The sequence below is a fragment of the Bos mutus genome, chromosome 6 (assembly GCF_027580195.1).
Source record: "Bos mutus isolate GX-2022 chromosome 6, NWIPB_WYAK_1.1, whole genome shotgun sequence".
Classification (NCBI taxonomy): Eukaryota; Metazoa; Chordata; class Mammalia; order Artiodactyla; family Bovidae; genus Bos; species Bos mutus.
The window spans coordinates 50,142,512-50,161,186 of NC_091622.1; the positions used below are offsets into that span (position 1 = coordinate 50,142,512).

Genomic DNA, 18,675 nt, shown 5'->3' on the forward strand with positions numbered 1-18,675 from the left:
ACAACAGTGTCTGAAATTTCTGTAATAATAGCTTTTGTTATCTTTCCTTGAGATATAATAATTACTCTTTTAAGTGAATTTTGGCCTCACATATAACTTCTATGCTTTATTTTATACTAGGTCACCATTTGTCCATCTCACTGACTTGAAATTAAAATAATATCTAACTGCATTTTTGGTGAGATCCAATAATTGATATCAAACATTTTTAGTCATCGTCAAACATTTTTATTTTGTGATTATAGAATTCCTGACACTATAATAGTGCTATCAATTGTTAGTGGCCTTACACAAATAGATAAGCTTCGAAACAGACAATAATGAAATAGAATTTGCACAAGAAATAAATTCAAATTGTACAGTAAATGACTGTTCAGTTCCAGTCACAGAAATCCCATGTCAAAGATGCTTACCACAGCTAGTACACCATGCAAGGGAAGAACTGCCTCCCAGTGTATTACGTGTGAAGACTTACTAACAATGATTTGCTAGGCAGATGTCACTTTTGATGTTGTTTTTTGTCTAAGAAAGGACAACTATCAATGTCACATAAATGTATTCTCCCTTCTTTGTGTTCATCATTGCTTAGTAGGAATTATACATAGGGACTACATTAATAAAACTAGTCTTCCATCCCAAGATTATCTAAGTAACTGCTGCATAATAATTTCCCAATAAAAAGTCAGCATCTATTTAATCATGCATACATTTATTTTGCTCATCAAAAACCTCTAGACGTGTGTATTTAGAGGCCTGGGATATGTGCTTCCCATTGTCCTGGAGCATTGAATAGAAGGTATGAAAGTGTAGTGTGTGTCAAGAGAAGACTACCTGTCTGGTGACTGAGAGGTCTCTACGTGGCACCTGGAAGATTTTTTCTAGATCCAAGTTTCAGTTTTATCAGTGTGCAGAATTGAACAGAGCCAAAGCAAATTCTAAACATTATTACAAGATTTTAATGTCAAACTGGTGTATTAGTTCATTAAATTTTGAACAGGAAAATATCCCATTGAAGAAATTGGAAAGGCCCCACTTTGTCTCAAAGACAATATTCTTTATTTCTAAGGTGACCCAAGGAAAATCACTGCTGCTGCTGCTGCTAAGTCACTTCAGTCCTGTCCAACTCTGTGCGACCCCATAGACGGCAGCCTACCAGGCTCCCCAGTCCCTAGGATTCTCCAGGCAAGAACACTGGAGTGGGTTGCCATTTCCTTATCCAGTGCATGAAACTGAAAAGTCAAAGTGAAGTCGTTCAGTCGTGTGCAACTCCTAGCGACCCCATGGACTGCAGCCCACCAGACTCCTCTGTCCATGGGATTTTCCAGGCAAGAGTACTGGAGTGGGGTGCCATTGCCTTCTCTGAAGGAAAATCAGTGTACCTCTTAAAAGATTGCCTGCTGAGGATGAAATCAGAAGAGGAACTTTTTCATCCAGACCCAATGAGGCAGATAAGGTGTGTTGTAACATGTCTGCAGTTGACTGAGATCTTCTCCTAAGAAAAAAAATTGCTTTGGTGCCCTAGATTCAGGGGCTCTTTTAGAATACAAGGTACTAATTGTAATTCCATGTCTCTAACTTGTAGTTGTTTCTGTTGTTGTTTTTTTTGTTTGTTTGTTTTCTCTTCTCTTTAGGATTATTTCTTAGGGAAAAATTCTATTTAAAATATGCAAATGATTTTCTCAATATCATCTATCAGTTCAGTTCAGTTCAGTCGCTCAGTCGTGTCCGACTCTTTGTGACCTCATGAATCGCAGCATGCCAGGCCTCCCTGTCCATCACCAACTTCCGGAGTTCACTCATACTCCCGTCCATCGAGTTGGTGATGCCATCCAGCCATCTCATCCTCTGTATACCCCTTCTCCTCCTGCCCCCAATCCCTCCCCATTGGAAAAGCATCAGAGTCTTTTCCAATGAGTCAATTCTTCACATGAGGTGGCCAAAGTACTGGAGTTTCAGCTTTAGCATCATTCCTTCCAAAGAAATCCCAGAGCTGATCTCCTTCAAAATGGACTGGTTGGATCTCCTTGCAGTCCAAGGGACTCTCAAGAGTCTTCTCCAACACCACAGTTCAAAAGCATCAATTCTTTGGCACTCAGCTTTCTTCACAGTCCAACTCTCACATCCATACATGACAACTGGAAAAACCATAGCCTTGACTAGACGGAACTTTGTTGGCAAAGTAATGTCTCTGCTTTTCAATATGCTATCTAGGTTGGTCATAACTTTTCTTCCAAGGAGTAAGCGTCTTTTAATTTCATAGCTGCAGTCACCATCTGCAGTGATTTTGGAGCCCAAAACAATAAAGTCTGACACTGTTTCCACTGTTTCCCCATCTATTTCCCATGAAGTGATGGGACCGGATGCCATGATCTTCGTTTTCTGAATGTTGAGCTTTAAGCTAACTTTTTCACTCTTCACTTTCACTTTCATCAAGAGGCTTTTGAGTTCCTCTTCACTTTCTGCCATAAGGGTGGTGTCATCTGCATATCTGAGGTTATTGATATTTCTCCCAGCAATCTTGATTCCAGCTTGTGCTTCTTCCAGCCCAGCGTTTCTCATGATGTACTCTACATAGAAGTTAAATAAGCAGGGTGACAATATACGCCCTGACGTACTCCTTTTCCTATTTGGAACCAGTCTGTTGTTCCATGTCCAGTTCTAACTGTTGCTTCCTGACCTGCATACAAATTTCTTAAGAGGCAGGTCAGGTGGTCTGGTATTCCCATCTCTTTCAGAATTTTCCACAGTGTATTGTGATCCACACAGTCAAGGCTTTGGCATAGTCAATAAAACAGAAATAGATGTTTTTCTGGAACTCACTATAGGCATGATTAAATGGCCAGATTTTGCTTCCCTCCTTGCTGCTGGTCCATTCTGTAAGATATCTTTGCATTATCTAAGCATTCCATTAACTATCCATCAATTTTATTGATGGATACTGGGCAGAGTTACCTGATGTTCTCTTTAAGTAATACCTCTCAACAATCTGTGTCAGAAACATCTCACAGACTGATATGTAATTTTTGAAATCATTACTTATATAGTCACAATTTCTCAGATAATTCTCGCCTAAAATAAACTCAATTTTCAATTATATGAGTATTTGAGAAAATTGAATTTAGGACTCAATCCTTATTCTTTCCCTGCACTTTAGTCCAGGCAATGTTAATCATACAATATCTTTGAGCAAGTGATTAGAAAGCAACATGTTCACATAGAACCATGTGTTATCAGAGTTTTTTTTTTTTTTTCTTTTCCTCTTAAGCTTACTACCCTTTATTCAGTGTGATCAGTTGTACTCAGCCTTTAAGAATTCAATTTTAAGAGGCACTTCTAGTTTCCTGGACAACATTGGTTCATCTCTTTTTCCTAGAATAATGAAGATCTAAAATCTAATTCTTGCCTATCTCAGCCCCAGTCTGTTTCTATCCTCTTTTGTGAAATCAAACTCATATGTTTTTCCTTCATGGTCCATGTCTGAGTATTATCTATGTCCCCAGAATCAAATAGCTATTAAATTAGTTCTATCAATTGTCTGTGGGTTTAGAGGTTCCCATGTGAGTTTTTCTCAAGAAACCACATTTTATTTCAGGGCACAAAGTACAAGACTTCTGACTTGATTACTTAGCCTCTGGTCTTTATGTTTTAAGTTTTTGAAAATAGCAGGGAAAATACATTACTCTTCTTTTCTCTAATGAAAAGTTCTGAGCTCCTCTGACAGTCATTTCATTTCTGAAGGAGGATTAGAGGACTGTTCCACAGACTGACCCTGAGATTTTAATACTTTCTTTATTTTATCCTTCTAATAACCTTACTCCTTTGCCTCTCCCAACCACATCATCCCATGCACACATTCTCCCTTCTAATGCCTTACCTGTGACATTTTTGAGGATCAGGTAATTCATTTTCTCTACTAAATGGCACCATTTGAGTCATTTCAGACTTTCAAGTTTCTGTATTCTTTGGGATATGCTTTTTGGAAACATCTGTTCTATAAATTTTCAGTTTTAAAATGTCCTTTTTAAACTTAATTCTGATGTGTTATGGTATGCAGTACAATAGGTACATTTGCAAGGAATTGTTGCCAGAAGTCTATAGGTCCTAGTTCAACCTCCATCACATTTTCAAGAAGGGAATAGAGATAAATTTACATAATATCTCACTTCCTTTTAAAATGGAAACAACAATTATAATAATTATGGCCGTATCTTAAAGAGTTATTGTGCAGATATACATAAAACATATGTTTAGGTAGTTAGCATTTAATAAAATTCTATCAGATTACTGCTGCACTATGTTGATTTTTTAAAAAATACCTTACATTTATTTCTAGTCCTATAGTTCTTTTTTTTCCCAAATTAAATCAGATCCACAGTGTTTATATTTATTAAATACATGATTGTTTTCTTGCTTACGAAAGTGTTCACTGGCCTCACCGGTATTTTGCCATTAAGGCAAGTGGTTTCCTGGCCCCTTTTGAATTCCTTATTCATTTCAAGGCTAGGAACACGTTTCTCTATCCACTGTGAACAAATACCAGTGTTTATAACAAATAAAATTCTGTAAAAGTCATAGACAAAGAAAGCATATTAATAGTTGCACATTTATTTTCTGTGGCTACATGGCTTCTGTCTTTAAGAGACCTGCATATATTTTCCTGGATTTACTGTTAAGGAGAAGTAAATAACAGAAACCAGTAACTCACAGAGAAGTCATCAAATAATTATTAAAGATCATTCAGTGCCCATAGCAAAGTGGTTCCTAAAAGACTGAGATTGCAGTCAATTCTCAAAAATTCATGGCAGTGAGAAAAGCCTTGTAAAAATGATTGCCAGTCACAGAATGTAGATAGACTCTGCCAATTAGGTAGTAATTCATAACACTCATTCACATATTATTTTAAGCTTCTAATTAAACCAAATACATTTATAAATGTAGAAATCAACTTTTATGGGTTTTTGGAGATAATGTTCAGATCACAGTATGAAACACCTCAGTTACAATACAACTCAAACATAAAGGGCTGAAGGGATTTTAAAGGGGCCAAGTCATCACAAAGTATGTCTAATGTCAGAGACAAATGAATTATAGATTAATTCACTCCCTGTCACACTTACACACACAAAGAGAGAAGCACCAGAAAAGAGCAAATATAACGTAAAGAGGACAATCTATCCATCAAAAAGAATGATGAAATCGTATCTTTATTAAGTATCTAAAAATAAATGATAATAAGGGTGAGAAAAATTGAAATAATAAATGAATGCTTTTGCACTATATTAGTGATAACCTGAGGGTTCTCTATATTCATTTGCTTCATAGAATTATCCTGAGGAAGGAAATATATGCATTTTATAAATGATGTAACTGAGGTGTAAAATTACAATTAATACCTGATAATACTAGGTGTTCAGTATATAGTAACTGTTATCATTTATTATTCTTGCTTTGTTACTATTAAGCCCTAAAGACTATACTTGTATTACTACATTCAAAGCTCAGGAAAACCTTTTGTACCCATTATAGTCATTTCTATTTTAAAACATATTTAAGAAGGAAAAATTTAGTTTTCATTTTATACATATATGATATAAGCATTACTGTATTATGCAGTTTTGACCAAATCACTGATCTTATCTCATCTGAAGCAAACAATATTTCATGCACTACCTACTTTTCAAGGACATTAAGGGGATTCCCCTTTGTATTTATATGCATTATAAAAAACTATACTTTTGTGATTATGTAAACACAGTGCATAAAAGTAGTATTATGTGCCATCTTCAAGAACTACTGCACATTGTGGCTTGACATAAATGTTGATACCTAGGATCATAAGTGAAATAGTCGTGTTCATATCACAAAAACTAAGATGTTAATGCATTTTTCCCTTCAAAATACTAAGATAATAAATAGATTCAATATAATGAGTTACTTAAAGAAATACAGTCTGCCCAAAATAGGGTGAGAATTAATACCAGGTGCTTTACTCACTGAGTAAACTAGACAGTTATATTCTTTATGCCTATATTTTGTTGGTAGTTCATTCTACACACACACACACACACACACACACTTGTCTTCATTGGATCCTTCTGCCTAGGTAGGGAAGGTAATTCACTGAGTAGAATAATGCGTGTGTATAAGAAAGTACAGCACTAAAAGCATGCTTCTGGAGTCGGTCCCTTGACTCCCAAAGATTGTGGGAACACAGCAATTAACTTTTTAATTATGCACACCATTCAATAAAGCAAGCATTAAAAAGATACTTAAAGTTTATTTAATACTTTAATGTTGTCTCAGTAATGTTGGAATTTTCAAAATAAGCAAAAAGGAAGCTAAATTTGTAAACTCTTAGAGAAATTTTCTTTCAAATATTCTTCTTTGTAGGGTAAATATAGGATAAACATTTATATACTTATACCACTACTTTCAGAACTACTAGACTGTGTTAATGGAGAAGGCAGTGGCAACCCACTCCAGTACTGTTGCTTGGAAAATCCCATGGACGGAGGAGCCTGGTAGGCTACAGTCCATGGGATCGCTAAGAGTTGGACATGACTGAGCGACTTCACTTTCACTTTTCACTTTCATGCATTGGAGAAAGAATGCAACCCACTCCAGTATTCTTGCCTGGAGAATCCCAGGGACAGAGGAGCCTGTGGGCTGCCATCTATGGGGTCGCACAGAGTCAGACATGACTGAAGTGACTTAGCAGCAGCAGCAGCAGCAGCAGCAGACTCTGTTAAATAATATAATTTTTATAGTGCATAATTGAATTAGAAAATAGCTATTTCAGGACTGGGACACACATATTTTTAACTGCAACTTAAACCCCTGCCTCTCTAGGGATATTTATTTTGATTATGGCTATCAGCTGATCTATATGATTGAATTTGCTCAAAGGTACTTAAGAATAAGAAGCTTCCTTAGATACAGTAGCAAATTAAAATAAATTGAAAAATAATTTCAAAACCACTGTCATAAATAAGTAAAAGGACATATATATCATCTGTACAAAAGAGTTTTCAAGTCCTTTATTCTCCAGTAGTATAGTTTATTAATTTTTTTTAGTAGTCAGGAGAAGACATGCCTTACAAACATAGACTGATAACTCAGTTGGTGCTGGCATTTAAGCTGTTGTAATTTGATTTTCATATTGAAAAAGGATATTGCTTTTTTATTTGATATATAGAATCAGTTCATGTATTTAGGAATAACAGAAAAGATAATGCATATTTCCCTTTGGGATTAAGTGAAAATCATCTGTTTTCACTGAGAAGCTGGCATGTAGAGTTTGCTAATAATTGACCTAGTCATAAAGTAACTGAAAGTCCCCATCTGCCCCTGCTGCTCATTTGTGTCTATTATATATATTTTAGCATCAGTGCTAAGGCCTTCATTTCCTTTCCTGGGATGAAGGTAGGGCATTTCTGAAGTGGTTAAGGCAGTTCTCCTGCCTAAATAGAGAAGAAAAGAACAGAAAATGTAATATAGCTAAATGGAGAGATGCCTGCTTCTGAGCTCTTTTCATTTTAGCAGCTTAAATATTGGTACATGTTATTGCTCAGACACACATTCTTTTTAAACAAAGATTACTGCCATTGATTCCAAAGAGCAAAAGGATCCATTATAATATTTTTTGCACTTCATTTAGCTAGTGTCCCTATTGATTGGACTTTATGAACTATCTACTTGTGTACCTGATATGCCTTCCTAAACAATTTTGAGGACAGATATTTTATTTGGTGGTACAACATGTGGAGAATTTGACCTAGTTACTTTAATTTTTGGAAACTCATTCTGAAATTTATGAGCAAATTTTAAGAAGACTCAGCATTGCTCACCAAGGAAACAGACGCGTGCACACACACATGCATGACACACCATCCGTGATGGGTTGGGCTAAGAAGCCTAAAGCACTTCTTGGAAATAATTTGAATAATAAACTATGCCTCCAGACTCTATTTTGGAACTGTTCTATTAAAGTCAATAGTTTCATCATTTGCAAATTTGACAGCCTCCTACCATATAAGACTTTTATTATAAAAATAAGCAATACTCCTGTATTGAAGTAAGTTTATTAAATTGCAAATAGAAAACATGTAGAGCAAGTTCCTTTACAATTTGGAACATTTTCTCTCATTATTTAAATATGAGAATTTGGAATTCAATATAACTCTTTAGGTAAAAACCCACAAAAGACTATAAAGTTAACTCAAGGCTATGATTTTCTAATGCCTTCTACTGCTTCCTCCTGCCCCATTACCCCCTTCTACCCACCAAGAATAAGATGTGTACTTGCGTTTTTATAATATACGCTTAGGGAATTGTGCTGATTAAGTTAAAAGAACTGTATTAAAGTATTTTAAAGTTAGAGTATTTTAGAGTTGGAGAATTTTAAAATATCGCTTTAAAGTAATTTCATTGGACCAGTCAGATATTTCATCATTTCAAAATATTCTTTACACCTTAAAGTCTAATTTTCCTTGCAAGGAATTTTTTTTTAATAATATGAACATAAAAATCCTTTGGGAGCACTTAAGCCTGGCTCTGCTAGTGCACAACAGGTCTCAACAGGAAGCTCCGCGCCCAGAGACAGATACTGACAGGGTTGGCATTTGCCGTTTCTGTTGAAAATATATGATAATCTGATGTAAATGTACCAGTTATTTATAATAACAATTTCAGTATTGTGGTATATTAGGCTTTTCAAGCTCTTTCTCTCTTCACTGGAACCCAGCCATAACTCTGTCCTTGGCTTCTGCAATGCTTGCTATAATAAAATCCTTCTGATACTACTCGTAATAAACTTTCATAGAGGCAATGCAAGATAGACCCTACTGATAGCTGAATTCTCTTTAATAGTGAATTGTATTCTTGTGAGATTCCATTCCTTTAGAGTTAAGGGGTTTTGCTGGAATATTATTTATTTATTTATATCACTGAACAGTCTCACTGCTATGACTAAGAAAATTGCTCCATAAAGTACTTGGTAATGTAAATGTGAGAATGAAAGTTATATATCTGGTGATTTATTAAATTTATGGCTTGTAGGAACATGACTGTCTCTATAAAGGAATCTAATATACACATTGGGGAATATTCTAGTAATGCCTTGTAAAAAAGGGATGGTGTTAAAATTTGAAGTCTCAAAAGAATGAACCACTATAAAGGTTTGCCTTCAGCATTTGTAATCATACATAGCCTGGCTTTGCAAATCTAAATTTGATGTAGGAAAATTTAGAATACATAGTATCTTATTGCTCTTACACAGAATATAACTTTCCATGTACCTATCTACTCTTGATGTATTTCCTTACCTGTTTCTTTTACTGACAAGAAATGGAAAGGTCCTTTAAGAGTAGGAAGTTTAATTGAGTTCATGTTAGAGGAAAATCAGGTCAGGGTTGATAAGCACATGCCTAGAGTTTGAGGCCAGTGTTTACCTCAGAATGAAGAATTCTGGTGTGCAGGCAAGAGGGACTCAGGATTATAACCAGTTCTCTGAATCTGCATTTAGGGTATTAAAATATGTTCAAACTCTTTCTTCATCTCCCAGGAATTAAACTTAGTAGTTTTGGTCCATATTTTAAAAAGTAGATATTTCTTTTGTCTTGAACTTTCAGGAACCTTTTATCATCGTACTTTCTGAACCGTTTTTGAAGGAACTCTATTGAGAAATTCAGTGTATTTTGTCAGTAAAATTTTAACTTAAAAAATGGTGATTTCACTTTCTTCTTATAATGAACTTCTATTAATTAACTGAATATTTTAAAGACTTGAGAAATTTAAGTGCACAATATAAAAATTTTAAAGATTTTATTTCTATAAATGGAAAAGCATGTGACATATTTTGTGCATATGTACATCTACAGCAGTTATACTAAGACAAAGATTTCAAAGATTTGGTTTCTTTTTACACAACACTCTTAAAATAAACTTAGCCAGGAAATGTATCACTTAATTGAAAGATAAAAGAGCATATATGTGGCAGGGAAGAGAAAGAACAGGTTCTCCTCATACATTATCAGATCCATATGCTGTTTATTAAATTTAATGCTGTGCAACTAATTCAGACAGCTGACTCAAATAAGAAGAAATCAGCAACTTTGTGGAAATGTGAAAACATGTGCACATGCACCATTCTAATGCAGTTTTATCAGCTGTCAGATTTCTCAAGAGATACCATATTTTATAGGCTTGAAATAAAACACTGTGAATTAATACATCCATAATGAAACAATATATATGCTTCGAGGGAATAGCATTGCCCAAAGTTGGCATTTAAGTTCATGTAATCTAAATGACAGCATTGAAAAAAGGTGTTCTCATGTATTCACTGAATTCCAGCTTAGAACATGCTGCCTACCTCTCTGGTTGTACACAAGTATGCTGAGAAGAAAATAATACACAAAAAAAGTTTTACTAAGCATCTGAGATGTTTTATAGTCAAAGAACAACTTGTTTTTTAAAAATAAATTAAAATACATTAACTGCAGAGTGGGAAAAGTATTCCAAATGAAGGATAGGGTGAACAGACTGTTTTCCCTTCCTTGCAATCCACAGATCTATGAATAATCATTCCTTGAGGTTTAAAATTATAAATAACTGTGCAGAATGGAGTTATTTCAACTTTACAAAGGAAATCATCCATTTTGTTTTCATTTTCATTTAGGTAAACTCAAAATGACTTAGCGTAGCTTCTGCTAAACTGATTCAAGACTGAAGCATTCTTGATCAAGAAAAAAAAAGTTTCTCAATTGTGAGTAGGTAACACATGACTGAAGCGACTTAGCAGCAGCAGCAGCAGCAACTACATTTATATGGCTAAATTCACACAGAATTGACAACTGTTGTTTGACTTGACAAAGTTAGAATATAGTAGTTGATACCAAGAGAGGGGAGGTAGTGAAAAAAAATGTACAGAAAAGAGAAATTTCAATGAAGAAACTGTATGCAAATAGTGCTATAGGGGAGAATGGTTGAATAGGGATATTTTACAGGGATAGTTTATTCCAAAGTTACCACCATAAGTTGATTATGCTTACATCCTGCCTTCACATACATGCACATGAGACCTGAAAACGAAGGTCAAAATTTATCATGTATATTTAATTTCAGCCATTAGTACAGTCATTTGTAAGTCCTGGGTGACGAGTGCTACATGGAGTTAGACACCTATCTTTTTGGACATAGAGCTTTACTACCCATATTTACAAAGTCAGAATGTGAAAAGTTATAAAGTGAAGCGCTTGGTCTCATTTTTACAGTATATGTTTTTTACAACAAAATTCTCCTGAAAACAATTTTTAGAATTATTTGTATGTGTATTGAGTGGAATAAAATGTTGTATTTACTTATTTATAAAATATCCTACCTGCTTGTGCTTCCAGAGTATTGAGATCATGTTTTTATGTTCTTTTTATCTCAAGCTACTAAGGAAGTGCCTGACATAGACTAGATGCTCAGTAAATATTTGCTGAATTAATTAAAGAATAAATTAATATTCTCTGGGTCCAAGGTCCAACCATAATTACCATTATTACCTTGGTTTAATGCTTTATTTTCTTTGCTTTCTCTTCTGATAAGTTAGGCTGGGTTGAATTGTGGTAGTGAAGAAATCAGACAAAATGATGGGTGGATGTAAAACATACTTTGTGAAAAAAAAGAATAGTCTAGTCCTAAATTCTTTATAGATTATTGCAGACATTCTCATCTAAAACTCACATTGTTCTTACCTGTCATTGGTGTATTGCTACAGCCAGTGCCTGTACAATGAGGCAGGATATTTATTGTGTTTTATAGAATTTTAAACCTGGACCTTGATGAAGACTTTATTTTACCTTTTAAAGCTGTGCTTCTCTACTAAGCATATTTTTTTATTTTGTGCCATAATTGTCAGACCTAAGGTGCATCGGCAGAAAATATTTTTTTGTTGGGAAATACTTTTTAACATTCTATCAAGTCTTGAAGATCAAAGATAGCATCTGGATGGTATAAACCGGTATGGGGAAAAGTCATAACATTATCTATGTACCACACTCTTAATAAAAGTGTTTTCTAAATAAGTTGAAATCAATTTGCAGACTTTATGAGTCTCCTAATTTTCAGTTCCAAGTTGAGAACATCACATTTGTGAGTTCAGATTCTTAATATATTATTCATATGGCTTAAAATATACTTTTATTTATATATTCACCATTCATTCATTGCTGAGATTAATTGAAATCTAATTTCTTAGAGACATGGAAGATTCAGGTCAACTAAATCTCTGTAAGCGGCAAAGTGGTTGGTTAAATTTGTCTTAAGTTTATCATCCATTTTATTTTTTACATATTCATTCTATATTTATGATGATACTGGAGTAATTCATTTTTCTAAAACCTGAGTTTGTTCATTTGTATGTAATCCTGGGAAAGGATAGGAGAGCACCAAGTGGAAATCGAGATTTTCTATGGGTTTGCTAAGGCCTGTATGAGAAGTGATTCTCATTGGAGTTTCCAAGGTAGTTCATTTCATATTACTGTGTTTCTTTTTTTAAGTCACTCATACCCGCCTTTAACCTCCACACCAGCTCTTCTTTTCTGCTGTCCTTTTCACTCTTGTTTATAACTTCCATTCTCCCTACTACATATCATAGTATTTTATGCTCTCAGCATGATAACCAATTCGCTGTCCTTAAATATGCAACAAAACACATTATATTACTGAGTTCCATTTAACTGCCACACGTGAAAATATTTTACATTTTTCATCTCAATTCTCATGACCTTCTTAATCTGTAGATTCACAAGAGAGCAAAGAGAGGCTCACAGACCTTAGGTGATTTACCCAAAGCCATACAGCCAAAATAGCTGAGATGGAGTCTGAGGAAACTTTGTCAAACAAATAAACAAAAAAATCCATATTCTTTCTATTACAACATGCTCTGTTTAGCCATGCCCTTCTTTCACTTGAATGGTCTTAACCTCTTGCACCAATGTTTCCATCCATCCAGTCAAGTCTTTCTTTAAAGTTTACTTCAAGTATCACCTCTTCTGTGGAGCCCATACTGACCCTATCCAGCTTTGCTCTTTTCCTATCACAATCTATATTAGAACATATCATAATGTCACTCTTCTAGCTTATTTTTGGTTTTATAAAGTATGGTAATCGTTTTTCATAAAAAAATATTTTATTTTGAAAAGAAATGACTTTATTATGGCTATTTTCAAATGCATTTACAATTAATTTTTAAAATGTCAATTTTATTTTTTAATGTACTGACTACCAATGACGTATGGCACCCCACTCCAGTACTCTTGCCTGGAAAATCCCATGGACGGACGAGCCTGGTGGGCTGCAGTCCATGGGGTAGCTAACAGTCGGACACGACTGAGTGACTTCACTTTCACTTTTCACTTTCATGCACTGGAGAAGGAAATGGCAACCCACTCCAGTATTCTTGCCTGGAGAATCCCAGGGACAGGAAGCCTGGTGGGATGCGGTCTATAGGGTCGCACAGAGTCGGACACGACTGAAGCGACTTAGCAGCAGCAGCAGCAGCAGCAATGATGTAGTCACATTTCTTAACTCAATAAAGACATAATTTTTTTGTCTTTTTTCCTCTTTAACTGAAAATGTTCATTATTTTTATTTAATGAAATAAATTAATCACTACACACTACATCCTAACAATAAATTTTCATGATGACAATTAGAGTATTGCCATACAAATCTTTACCTGTCACATAAAAAAAAAAACTCACATAAAAACAAAAGCACTTTTGGGTCATTAACAGTTTTTAAGAGGCTAGAGGAGTCCTGAAATCCAAATTTAAGTACTACTGATTAAAGTCGTGTCTAGCCAAGATTGAACACTCTTTAAATATTTGATGAACAAACCTAAATAATCAAATTGATATGACAACTTTTAGTTGCAGAGACTAAAAATGTTGTATGTGAGAATTTAAGATTTCCATAGTTTTAGAAATTTACTCAATTCTATGTCAAGAAAAAAAAAGAGCAAATCCTCATTAAAATATATTTTGTAGGGAAAACTAAATTTAGAATATTAATTATATTGAGTGAATCATACATTAATTAAAATTCTAAGTGAACATTACTGATATCTTAGATACTAGGGTAGCTGATTTGTTAGTTTGTATGAAGGACACAGTGGATTATGCTGCTGCTAAGTCGCTTCAGTCATGTCCAACTCTGTGGGACCCCATAGCCGGTAGCCCACCAGGCTCCTCCTTCCATAGGATTTTCCAGGCAAGCGTACTGGAGTGGGGTGCCATTTCCTTCTCTATTGTAGCTATAAACTCAGAACTTCTTAGCAGATTGGTAAAACATTAGGAATTTGAAAATAATAAAGTGGAATATTATAGATTTGCTAGAAGATTTATAAAATGTTTTCAAAAAAAATAAAATAAAATGTTTTCAGTGCAACAAAATCTTGAACTTTTAGTGAGGTTGTCAGAAAAATAGATTACAGGTAAAGATTTGTATGGCAATACTCTAATTGTCATCATGAAAATTTATTGTTAGGACGTAGTGTGTAGTGATTAATTTATTTCATTAAATAAAAATAATGAACATTTTCAGTTAAAGAGAAAAAAAGACAAAAAAAAATTATGTTTTTATGGAGTTAAGAAAATTTAAAAATACACCAGGGTACCAGCTTACTCCACCCTGCAGGAGCTAGCGGCAACAACCAAGCTGACCTCTTCAAGCTCCAGCCCTGCCTAGAAATACCATTGTTGTTAGTTGCTAAGACATGTCCTACTCTTTTACAACTCCATGGATTGTAGCCTGCCAGGCTCCTCTGTCCATGGGATTCCCCAGAAAAGTATACTGGAGTGGGTTGCCATTTGCTTCTTCAGGGGATCTTCTGGACCTAACGATCAAACCCACATCTGCATTACTGACAGATTATTTACCACTGAGCCTCGGGGGGGAAAACAAGACACACCCAGCATTAAGATGAATAAAATTTCCTTTTGATAACTATCCAGCCACTCTTAGCAAGAAAGAGAATGAGAGAAAACTGAACTGTTCATTGGAATATGGTAGACTGTTCCTATTCAGGCTGCAGTTCATGGGGTCTCAAAGAATCAGAAAGGATGAAGTGACTTAGCACACATGAATATGTGACTCAGGGAAAATTTTAGGGTCAGAATCAGAGCTAAAATATCAATTTGCTAACTCTTAGAGAAAATGTATTTTTAAGATAGACCTCACAAATAGGATAAGGATAACAATACTGTTTGGAGAAGGCAATGGCACCCCACTCCAGTACTCTTGCCTGGAAAATCCCATGGGTGGAGGAGCCTGGAAGGCTGCAGTCCATGGGGTCGCTAAGAATCGACAGGACCGAGTGACTTCATTTTCACTTTTCACTTTCATGCATTGGAGAAGGAAATGGCAACCAATCCAGTGTTCTTGCCTGGAGAATCCCAGGGACGGGGGAGCCTGATGGGCTGCAGTCTATGGGGTCACACAGAGTCGGACACGACTGAAGTGACTTAGCAACAGCAACAGTACTGTTACCAGGAATGTTTATACCGTATGGTAATGGCCTTTTCTCATATATCCTTGTATCAGACAAGTGATGTTTTGATGAAGGTTTAAGGTCATCAAGCAGAGAATAGCAGTCTCATTGCCTAATTAAGCTCTCATTTTATATGTTGTTTGATGTGTCTCTTCTACTTATCAAGGTGTGTTGGTTCCCAACCATATTATATGGTCCCACCATATAATCTGTCTGGTTTGACTGACTTCTGACTTGCCAACACTAAATAACTTTCTTCTCATCACGTTGCATTAGGCTGTATCAGTTTCCTTTTCTACAAACTGTTTCTTTATCCTTTTTCCGTATCTGACACAGTCTTGAAGAAGTAGCTCTGTGTCTCGTTTCCCAAAGTTCATCCCTTTGTTTCTTTGCTTTGAGCTTCCAAACACTAAGAAATTTGACCTTATTTTTGTTCCCCATGTAATTATTATATTTTTTTGAGGATGTGAAGCAAGTCTTGTGCCTTATTCTTGGGCCCTACAGCTTGACATTGTGTTCTCTGTGTCAATATGTTAGTATACATATTTCTACTTTTATCATACATTTTTCTAAGAACAGAACCACAGAGGGCTGAACCATAGCGTTCTCTATGATATTCTCATTTTATCTACATGACCAAATTCTTGTCCTTTTGGAAAATCAATCTCTTTACAAATTCTTGATTGCCAATTCTACTCAGTAAAATCACAGATCATTTTTCTATCTACTTTTTATTATCTACTTTTTATTTTCACGCATCATATTGTACATTTTCCCTTTTCTAGCCAGGTAAAAATCTAGCTCATAAGATTGCCTATAAGCATATTCCTAACAAATACCCCGTTAGTACCAGGGGTGATTTTATTAGCCTGGCTCCTACCTCTTAAATAGGAAAAAAATAGCTTTCATTTTTATTTCCCTTAATCCATGAAGCTCTCTTCTCCACTCTATGAATTTATGACTCAAAAATTTCTGTTTAATCTTTTTGACTACCATTCTAAGTTGTTTTAGTTATTTATAAACTCAGATATTTATAAAATCATTTTATATTACTTGTTACATCTTGATAAGTTCTACTGTGAGCATTCATCTGTGTTTTGTATTTATTTTCCAAAGTTTCTCATACGTACACCTTTGGTTATTTTTGTATCTTTCACAGTGTGGTGCAAATTTCCAAATATATTACCTCATGATAACCTACCCTTCCTAAGATCAAAGGAAGAACTTACTGTATATAAAATCCTTGTGGTATTAGGGACTCATGTACAAAAACTGCTGTGTTTCATGCTAGACTCAAGTTTTTTGCCATAAATTAAGAACATGTGGGCCCCTTTTGTTTTCTGGCTTGGAAGATTCACACACTTGATTCTTCCAAAGATAAAATGCTGATCCCCAGATAATCAATCAGGAACATTTAAATGTAGGAATAATTAATTATAACTTTGTTACTTTGATATTACTAGAATATGTGGCTTTTAATTTTGAAGGGGAGCTTAAATTTTAAAATATGTGTGATGGCAATTAATATTTTTAAAATTAAACACAAAATTAAAATGTATAAGAAAAAAAAGCAAAGCTATAAAAATTATGTTCAACCATATCAAATAAAATTTAAGTTTACTACTTTGAGTTTATTTATTTTAATTCAACAGGCTTAGTGCATGTTCCTTCAGAATTCTTTGATGCTAATCTATCTGTTAACCAATTAGTTTCCAAATTTCTCAATTCAAGAGCTGACTAATACTATTACCTAAGTATTAGATGGATATGTTATTTTAAGCAGAGATGATGCCTAATAGTAATTAGTGTGTCAAAGACCAAAAGAGTTGAGAAACTGGAAAGTTTTGAGACATCATGTTTAAATAGGATTAAGGCAAGACCAAAAAGCATTATCATACTCCAAACCTCAAATATCTTTGTGGTAGCTGCTTTCCTAAACATTTAGATTAATGGTCAGAATCACATTCAGAAGCAAAAATGCAAACAGGTATTTACATAAATCCTTGTCTTTAGAGAAAAACTCAAGAATGTCCCAGCCCTTCTGTAGGTATTACACTAAGAAATGTATGGGTGGGAGGGGTCAAAACCATTTTTTTTCACCCCAAAAATTAATTCTCTCCTATCTTTTAAGTTACAATGCTTAAGGCTTTTTAAAAAACAGTTTAGGTTCACAAAAACACTGAGCGGATGGTACAGAAATTTCCCATATACTCCCTGCCTCTATACATGCATAAACATCTCCATTACTAAAAACCCCAAGTGGATGACTTCTTATTTTCTTAAAAAATATACATATTTTTTTAATAAGCTTATCTCCAGGGTGTATAAAAGCTTCCCTAAATCATGTAAAATGTCATTTTTCATATGAAGTTTGTATTTCAATATAAACATACAAAGGCAAAAATTTCTCTGAAAACAAATATCAAGAGCAAAATATGTAGCAGTATGTCTTTTTCAGGTGGTATTGCCTTTTAAATTGATTCACTGAACCAGTTGATCACTACTAAAATTCAAAGAGTTCAGTATTATCATCAATGTTTTATGAAATTTTTTCATTGTACTTCTTTTCATATAACTCTATTTACTTTAAAAAATTACATATAGTTCAAATTAAACCATGTCTAAAAAAATATAATTAAAACATGAACCTTTTTACAACTTTTATTAGTTTGGTCTCTTGCAGTGTATAGGCATTCTACTAAATTTAATTCTTTTTTGTTAAAATAACAAGTTGAAGTTGTTTTGATATCAAAACTACACACCCGTAGGAGAAGGTAATGAGGAAGATGTTTGTGAGCATTTAGATGTATGGCAATTAGATGGAAGCAGAACAAGTAAATGGTAATAATCCTACTGTGTGTTGGGGAAAAATATACATACCCATTTGGTACTATTTATCCTGCAGTTTTTTTTCATAAATCTGTTGTAAAAAATAAAAACAAAAAACAAAACACTCTACCTACATATCAAAGTCCTGCCTAGTCCTGCCTTAAGCTACCCTGTCTAGTCAAAAAGTGAGAATAAGATGGTAGTTCATTACATGTAGCAGCCCCCATGTCCCAGACTCAGAAGAGGATAGTTGATAGTTGGAGCGGGATGAGATTAACGCCATTCAAAATACCTAATTTGTTTAAATT

At 34.6% G+C, this 18,675-nt stretch overlaps 1 protein-coding gene across 5 annotated transcripts in view; it reads left to right on the plus strand.

Annotated features, from left to right (window-relative positions):
• The window catches only part of PCDH7 (protocadherin 7), a 472,964-nt gene that overhangs the window by 235,416 nt on the left and 218,873 nt on the right, over positions 1–18,675 (plus strand). The window contains exon 3 of one of the 5 annotated variants that reach the window (XM_070372246.1): positions 1,067–1,242. The exons of the other annotated variants lie outside the window; for them this stretch is intronic. Within the exon in view, the coding sequence (XP_070228347.1) occupies positions 1,067–1,227 (161 nt within the window). The 3' untranslated portion in view covers positions 1,228–1,242. Of the gene's footprint in view, positions 1–1,066; positions 1,243–18,675 lie in introns of those variants that run through there. 5 annotated transcript variants of the gene reach the window in all.